Source organism: Anneissia japonica, unplaced genomic scaffold, assembly GCF_011630105.1.
Source record: "Anneissia japonica isolate Jap-2015-1 unplaced genomic scaffold, ASM1163010v1 scaffold287836_len1076198_cov165, whole genome shotgun sequence".
Taxonomy (NCBI): domain Eukaryota; kingdom Metazoa; phylum Echinodermata; class Crinoidea; order Comatulida; family Comatulidae; genus Anneissia; species Anneissia japonica.
In genome coordinates this window covers 740603-750344 of record NW_022729021.1, presented here as the reverse complement: position 1 = coordinate 750344, position 9742 = coordinate 740603, and the positions used below count along the sequence as shown (strand labels likewise).

The window sequence follows — 9742 nt, the reverse complement described above, 5'->3', positions numbered from 1 at the left end:
TTTCTTAATACAATTTAGGGGGGGGGGGGTGATCTCACCATCTGCACCCCCCCCCCCCAGCAAGTACTTGTCAATTAAAGGATAGGCAATGCTTTACAAAGTAAGTCTCTTTTTGAGGCTGAGGGAGTGGAGTTGTTTTTTAGTTGTGAGAAAAAGTCCTACTGTCAAAGGAATTGAACCCAGGACCATGAAATTAGAAGGCAAGCATCTTAACAACTAAGCTTTTCAACTCCAGTTAACGGTACCTTCAATTTTGTTTGTACTGTATTTCTTTTAATAGCTACATTGCAATTACCTTTCGTCAGTAATATATACAGTAGTAATATTGCATTCTATCGCTTCTGTATCAAATTATTGTCTATCGAGTTCAAAATGGCAATAAATGAGCAAAGAGATGGTTGTAGATTTTTAAAATTTATTAATGTATAAAACAACCACATTTTATTGAAAATATTAATTTTATCATTTGTGGCAAAGACAAGTCAAATCAGTCCCTCGTCGTAAATCGTGTTTCAGAGATAATGAACAAAACATGATAGAATGTCAAAATTTTTGAAATCTATTGCATTGCAATAAACTAACCTTTATATATCTATCATGATATGCTGTTATTTTCCTCATTTTAAATGTTAAAAGAACAATTTTTAATTATTTGGTGATGGTTTCTGCCTAAGAAATGCCCGAAATCATAAACTTTGAAGGCTGATTTCACAAAGAATTTTTATTAAACAGCTGTATTTTTAAATGCTTGTAACTTCAGAAAATGTCAGATTTATATGATTCTTTGACCACTTTATAGCTCTCATTTTCATCTTTAACCTTGTATTAATAAATAAAAATCGATATAAGTGACGAGTGGCTAGTTTGGAATGTCTTTGCCATATTTATCACATAGAAATTAATATAAAAAATTCACAAAATATAATGTTTAGGAAAAAGCATTTATCTGATGAATTGGATGTGTCACAATCAAGCCCACAAATGTGTTAAAAAGGTGAACGTTGTCGAAAGGTCAAAATTATTTTGGTATCAGTAATTTAGTATGTGTAAGTGTTATAGATAGTCCTTGAAAGTACTTTCACAAATGCAAAAAAAAATGTGATGAATGTAGGGGCAAATACGTCAAGAAGTAATCATAAAATATATTATTTGATTGAGAAATGTATCTAGAATATCATTAATATACATACAGTACTGCTTTAGACTATACCTATGTCAGGAACAAATTACTAAATTGAAAATATTCATCTTTATCAAGATAAATTGTACCAAAGCTTCCATGAAAAGTGGCTAATGTTTTTGTACCTTTTCCACAAACACTACACAATCAAAAGAATATTTTTAACTGAATTAGTGTTTTTTTTTTTCTGCATATTAATGTTATATGGTGGAAGCGGTTGGTGCATCGGTTGTGGCTCGGACCCAACATGAGGTCAGGGTTCAAAACTCTCAGTGTGCAAGTAGCTTGTGTCCTTGGCAAGACACTTTATCTATGTTTGTCTGTCCCTAGGTGTATAAATGGGTAAAGAAAGGTAAAGTATACTGTATGCATGGAAGGTAGAACAGACTTACTATGCAGGAGAAGAGGCGAACTCCCGAATGCCTTGCTCATGAGTCTAGCCCATGAGTCTAGCCCAAACCAATTAAAGGAGAGATGCGCATACTGACCTGTGGGCCCAGGGCTTCATTTCTTGACCTTTACCTTTTATGCGAGCCAAGAAATTCAGTGTACGTCTATGACTACATGCATCAGCAAAGCATCGATGACAATCAAGTATACGGAACAACAAATGAGCGAATATATTGTTGATTGATCTTTTCATTATAATTGTTTGGGTCGATCTCCTTGTAATTGTTTGGTATAGTAGTTGTTGTAATTGAAATGCATACCTGGCCTGGAGTGATACCTACAGAAGTATTGAGTTATTAGCACTATCTGAAGCGTAAAATTGTAAAAGTGATTAACACTTCATAGATGGGTCACTGTAATTGATAATTTTAGCTACCTTCAAGGTGGTACCTGTAATAACATGGCATATATAATTGGATTGACTGACAAAATGTTTAATATAGGTAGAATTTACTGTTATAGGATGGAATAAATTATCAATTTAATTCATTTTTAAAGATAAATTGTGAAAAAGTTAATGGCATTGTGGTATAAAAATACAAATAGGATCTCACTGTTTGACATCACTAGGGATTGACTGCAGGAAGCTGACCAAAGGCCTTAGGCAGCCAATGGTTTGGACCAACATGTCCAATTTGTTTGACCACCTGTTTTTAGCCAATTTCCAGAGACATTACTGACAGTTGGGCATATAAAAACAATTGTATAAGGGAAGAGGGAGGAAAACCTCCAAAAACAGGTCTCTCTAAAATTACAGACCTCCTTTGGGACTGGAGTAACCATAGTCTTTAACACCTTTAGTCTCTAATTACAATAACAATGTAAAAGACATTTAATTTGGGACATCAGATAAATGGTCTTTAATTGGAGGTGGTCTTTAATTGGAGGTGGTCCTTAATTGGAGGTGGTCTTTATTGGAGGGAGACAATTATATTTATATTAGGATAATTGCACATATACTTTTCAGAAAGAACTGCAAGATGCTTTTCCCCTTGCTCATTGAATATAAAGTCAATTAATGCAAAATGTCATCAACCTCCCCCGCTCGGTAGGGAATTCTGAAGTTTGCATGTAATTTAGCAGCATTAACACTTTTTAGATCATTCACCTCCTACCAGGCAGTATAGTGGGAGAGGCCAAGTAGTCCCCTGTTGTCACAACTAGTCGAACCAGAAAAAAGAAGATTTTCTTTTCTTTTTCTTTAAATTCATTGGACACCACTACTAAAATAACGTTTTTTTCTCTGTCCACCAAATATCTCCGAAAGTATTTCAAGTACAATTATGATTTTCAGAAATGTTGTAGCTACCACCAACGGGACGAGCTTCCGCTGCATTAGGACCCGATTTTGTTATCCTACATGTGTTTTTTGGGCAAAATTAACACATTTTCTTGCTGATTACTTCCAAATCTCAAAACTGTATTGACGTCATTGTGCCGTGCACCTGATATAATATGCATGTTACAAGTCCCACATGCATACATTCATAGCCAAATATATTCACACATTCATAGCCATATATATTCAGAGTCAATACCACAACACCGCATCCAAAAAAAGAACACGACAGAGTTAACATGTTATTACTGTATATTGTTGCATTTTCGCATGCAGGAGGGTAACTGTACTCCAATGTACAGTATTATAAAATGGACAATTCCTCACTTGGACAATTTGGCAGAGACACTCACGCAAAACATTATCTACAAAAAGAGGTCCTTTAGAAAAAATAATGACAAGGTAAACTATAACATCCTCAATGATTGCCTCCTTAATTTCCTATAATATTTAACTATATGCCTCGGCAACTTTTCACACTCATTTAACACGGGTATATGCTAGTTAATACGAAACTCCAACATCTCAACACATCTTAAAATGGACAATATTGCTTTCTATGAAACAATAAAATTTGCCTCCTAGATATACAAATGGTTTTCACAGGTTCAGACCCCCCCCCCCCCACACCAGGTAGCTGAGCCCATATCGGGTAAATCCTGGTGGAGAGCCTCTACCAGCACCAGATAACCATTTACTGATATTCCTAGGTGTCAAGAGACAAACGAAGACCCTACATTAGATAAAATGATGTGACAAAAGCAATGTAATTAAGCGTAGGATTTGAACTAGAACCTCTAAATTCAAAGCCTGAAGCCTTACTGTTGCACCACATCTTCTGCTTACTCTAAACCTATGTCTACACTATCAAATTGTATTTGACAAATTTGTGTGATGTGCCCATATATGGGTATGATGATGTAACATTACTCCCAATATGGGCATATCACATTTCCTTGATAGCTCTGACAATATCAGAGAAATTATACCCAGAATTGGCCTTTTTTTAATATCCTCTTTCTGTGTGTGATAAATCTAAATTTTATGGATCAATATTTAAATTACAAATATTAATTCACTGAAAAATTACTAGATGATTGACATCTGTTCTTAAATGTATAGACAGAAAAAAATTGTGTCAAAATTTAATTTATTATTCATGAAATGGAATTAGTTTCTTTGAAATTCAATCACACTAATATGCTTAAATATTAATTTATAAATGATTATATAGCAACATGCTAATAAAAATTAATAGAATTATTATATTTTTAAAATATTTATTGTATATATTATTCTGCAGATCTAACATGCTTAAATATTAATTTACAAATGATTATAGAGCAACATGCTCTTAAAGTTAATAGAATTATTATATTTTTAAAATATTTATCATATATATTATTCTGCTGGATAGAATTATTATTTTAATTCAACATTTTATTATAAATAATACTTTTTTAATTAAAAATAGTATTATTATTATTATTTTTTTAATCCTTAATGCGAAAAAATTAATTCCATATTAATTTTACATTTTGAATGTATAATATTGAAGTCTTCATGGTACAGTGAGTATAGCATCTGTCGCAGCGGTAAAGGTGTGGGTGTCAAATAAAAAGGTCAGAAGGTCGAGTCTCTGATTATGTGTTTGTGGGTGGGACAAGGCTCTTTATCTGCAATGCAACGCTCCACAATGTGTTGTAATACTTGTAAACTGATATGCAACACTGTGAGTCTGCACTCCTAAAGACACAAGAATTTTCATGATGATAAGCAACATTTTAAGAAGCAGGGAAAGACTACTCACCATTATCACTAACACTGTCACTATTGTCACCAACATTTTCATTATCTTCACCACTGTCACCAACATACCTTTGTCACCAACATTGTCATCATCCTCACTAACTTTCACCAACATTTTCATCATCATCATTGTCACCAACATTCTCACCATTATCACTAACACTGTCACTATTGTCACCAACATTTTCATTATCTTCACCACTGTCACCAACATACCTTTGTCACCAACATGGTCATCATCCTCACTAACTTTCACCAACATTTTTATCATCCTCATCATTGTCACCAACATTCTCACCATTATCACTAACACTGTCACTATTGTCACCAACATTTTCATTATCTTCACCACTGTCATCAACATCACTATTGTTACAAACATTGCCATCACAGTAGTAGACTCAAGGTGGGACCCAGTCAGCTCGAGACCCCTACATTTTTCAATATAATAAACAAAAATTGAGAAAAAAAGAAAAATAATATTCAATTATATAAGTCTGAGAGTGCCATTCCCAGCCATCTAGAGGTGCCATAATCATAAATTTTCCTAATACCTCAGCACCAATTAACCATGGTTCAGCACCAATTAACCATGGTGTGGCTGAGGTGGACTAGACCCTCTATCTGTGAAAGTCTCTCTCTGGGGCCCTCTATTTCAAATTCCTGTATCCACCACCACCATTTTAATATCAAAGTTTTTAAAAATTCATCATCATTCATTATTAATATTCATCATTGCACCATTATTATCACCATTTTTTTTTTATAAATCACAGTAGTCACTTTCTGATTCATTACCTTTTTAATCATCATGACAATCAGGAAGATCAATCATAAATTAAATAAGGCAAAAAAAGATACTTGGTTTTTTTTTTTAACTATCAGTTAGTCTTCTGGCCAATGGCTAATCCTACTGTAGGGTTGGTTCAGTAGCAACCATCTTCATTCATTTTAGTTGAATGTTAATGATAAATGACTGAAATCCATGTCAGATTGTATCAAATTTGTTATTTAAAGCTTAAAGTGAGTTTTAATTTTTTTCATCATACAAGTATTATTGTGTTTACATTTAAAAACAGTATTTTCGCAACTAAACAAATAAGAAAATTTTAAGAAGACCAACCGCATGATTTTTTACATTTTAGGTCAAAAACAATCATCAGTCATATCATGATCATCATCTTCATAGTATTATTATAACAATAAAATTATGCTCAAGTAGTTAAAAATCACCTCACATCACCATCTTTGCAAGCTTCAGTATGCCCCATCATCAAACCCTCTCTCCCACACTTAACCTTCATGCCCCCATAAGCCCCCACATTTTTAAGATTCCTAAATACATCACTGCCATCAATCATTTTGTCACTTGCTCCACTGTCGCTTCTATCAACTTCAATACCAGGCCTGCAGTAGAAAAGCCCATCATAACAACTTACTATCAACCTTACAGAGTGTTACTCTACATTTTACATCACCTCATTAATCATATCATATACAATATATAAAGGTATCTTTTATTCAAAATATCACAAAGCTGAATTGAGATAAAATGTCCAAATAGCAGATCAAAATATGTATAAAATAAAGTAAAACTTACAAGATAATATAAAAGGGTAAAAATCAGTAGCAAACAAAAAGACAAGAGCAAAATTTATAGCACAAACAGTATTTACAAAATCAAACACTAAATGAAGAACTGAACAAGTTTATAAAACATCAAATTGGAAATAAAAAGCCATATGAAAAATATTATTGCAGCAAAATTGTTATTAATTATCATATCATTGGCCATCCCAGAAATAATCTAAGGTATAAAATAACTAACCGTTCAATTCTATGTTTTCGCAACACTTTTGCTCCCAATTTGCTGGCCTTACGACTGTTGGGATGAACTAATTTTTCTTGATATTGTCTTCGACTCTTCTTTTTTTCTTTTGGCTGTAAATAACAAATCAAATATGTATAAGTAAGTTTTAGCGAGGGCTCACTCCAATCCTGACCTCAATGATAGGCAAATTCAAGTTTAATAATAATAATAATTTGTCAATTTATATAGCGAATAATGTAAAATACCTCTATGGGCTTTACAACATGAGTGGAAATTATTAAAAGTTTCACCAAAACAAAAAATAAATAAATGAATAACAATAATAAATAACAAAAATAAATATAAATATATACGATTACTATGTTAATAAATAAAAAAATTGAAAATACAGAATTTTATTTACTTATTTTTTAAATCTACCTAATTGTTAAATATTCATCTCTTAGTCTTATTACATTACTTACCTCTTATTCTTTTTTTTTTCATGCCTTTTTTCCCTTTAACTTTATTTTCTTTCATACTTACGACCTGTCTCTCTTTTCCTTTACTTCCCTGTAATTTATTTCTTTATTTTTCTTCCCCTACCCACTTTTCTTCCTTTCATTTTTCTATCGCTTTCATGTTTTCTCTTTCCTTTTCCATTTCTTACTTTATATTTTCCTTTTCTTTCCTTTCCACATTTATTATTCTTTCCTTTCTTTTTCTTTATCTTTTCGGTTTTTTTTTCTTTTCCTTTCTTAACCTCATTTTGTTTTTCTTTTCTTTCTTTCCCTTTCATTTTCTTTCTTTTTTTTCCTTTCTTTACCTTTCCTTTTCTTTCTTTTCCTTCCTTAACCCTTTCATTTTCTTTCTTCTCATTTCATTATCTTTTCGTTTTCTTTCGTTTCCTTTTCCCTTCTTACCCATTTCAGTTTCTTTCTTTCCCTTTCGTTTTCTTTCTTTTTCTTTTTCCTTTCTTTACCTTTTCATTTTCACATTAAAATGTGTGGACAATTTGTAAACTGTTAGGGGGAAGCTTACGCACATTTAAATCAATTTGCACTTTTCAACAATATTTTAGTAGTATTTTTTTTTCTGTTGACAGGTAGCTATGTGAATGACCAGTGTGACGGGCTTATCATCAAAAAGTAGAATCACCGGGGTCATGTGGGTATGCGTAGGTTATGGGAAGAGGAGGCAGTGGGTGGGTAAGTGAGGGGGTTGGGATGCGGTGGGGGATGTGGTGGGGCTGGGCGAGTTGACAGTTATTATTTTTGTGGGCCTTATTTTTTGGGAGTCTTATTTTTTTTTTTTTTAACAATTTTTGTAAAAAAACATTTAATAGCATGACCAGATTGCAAAAGGCCCGCACAGGAAATATATCCTCCATGCAAAAATTTGGCCTGCCAACTCTCACGCATTATACGTGAGCCTCACACCTGACATTTACTTTTTACGTCTGACGCTTACGTTTTATTATGTTACGCATCATAAAAATGTTTATAAAACTAAAAGATAAAAGGTATAGGCCGATTATACCCTGAAATTCAAAAAAATTAAGTGAATTCATCATTAAAATGCGAATACAGTACAGGTCACGTTTCTTTTAGTTTTTACAAAGCTATACTGATCGAGGGTTGTAATTTTTTAATAAAATAAAATAGAGGGCGCTATATACAACAATTTAATAATCAGACTACAACAAAGTTGGCAGGTATAGTAATCCGTCCATGCATTTCGGAAAATTAGGGCCAATTTCCATACAGATTTTTCCAAAAATGAAGCTTTGACCTAAACTTAATATATTATTATATAAACAATACATTATTCACAATAATTTCCGCACAAATTTGAGCTGGTTTTTGAGTTATCAAACTTTACAGTTATGGCATGATGATGATGATGACTTAATACATACAGGGAGTTGTTATTATTTAGCTGCAACTAAATAACAACTCCCTGATACATACGAATACAGATCATTTCGGTTGCGTTCGTTTCGGTCGCGCTTCATTACGGTCGCGGTTTGTTTTCAACAAATATATGGAGCGCCAATGGAGTTTCGAAAAGCTAAATTTAGTATAACTAGGCCTAATTATCATTGCAAGTTCATCAATCGGTTTATCATACTTTTTTTATTTATGTTTTGTTATATTTCTAATAAATAACAGGAGGCTACTTAAAAGCAAGTAAAATTAACACTATTATTACTAAACTATCAAATAATATTATCGGACGGTTTTTATTTTCGTTTTGTTATGAATCCTACGCTTTCTACTACATAACAAATACAGCAAATAAAATAAATACTAAAATATGATATGATGTTATATATTATTATTATTATTATTTTATTATTTTTTTTAAAATTTACATTGTATCTGGAAAAAACAGCCAATTTGTCATTTAAATTAATGTAACATTAGTTTATTAACAATTATTTTTATTAGTATTAAAGTTTGTTATTGTTTTTTATTATTGTTTTATGAATCCTACGCTTTCTACTACACAACAAATACAGCAAATAAAATAAATACTAAAATATGATATGACGTTATATATTATTATTATTATTTTTTTTTTTTTTATTTACATTGTATCTGGAAAAACCAGCCAATTTGTCATTTAAATTACTGTAACATTAGTTTATTAACAATTAATTTTATTAGTTTGTTTTTTTTAATATATTACTGTACAACTTGGTGCATTTCTCTTTTTTTACAGAAACAACGCAGATGTTATGAAGTTGACCGAGTTTGAGGTATATTTTTTTGGTTCTTGCTATATATATTGATATAATTTTTATTAATGCTTGAATCAAATAAAAATCTTTGGAATAAGTAAAGTCAATAGATTAGTTTCGCATACATTTTTTTTTTTTTGTCTGTTACGTTTCCATTTACCATAAATGTTCTGATCATTTTATAATAATATTGTAAAGGAAATATATATTTCCATATTTATATTTTCCATATAAAATTATCAATACATTGATAATTGCACATTTTAAAAGCCTTTTCATGCTTCTGTTATATTCATAAGCCCAAGAAAATCACTCAACTTGCTAGGCCTATTTCAGTGCATAACTGGAGTATAATTGTGGAAAGATCCAGCCTTTGTTTCCCACAGCATTGTTGTTTTTCAGTATTTTGCC

The 9742-nt window shown here is 31.7% G+C and overlaps 1 protein-coding gene across 1 annotated transcript in view; it reads right to left on the bottom strand.

Annotated features, from left to right (window-relative positions):
- LOC117114599 (translation machinery-associated protein 16-like) overlaps nucleotides 1-9742 on the bottom strand; it is a 24995-nt gene that overhangs the window by 12756 nt on the left and 2497 nt on the right. The window contains exon 3 of the mRNA XM_033258286.1: nucleotides 6607-6719. Within this exon, the coding sequence (XP_033114177.1) occupies nucleotides 6607-6719 (113 nt within the window). The remainder of the gene's footprint in view (nucleotides 1-6606; nucleotides 6720-9742) is intronic.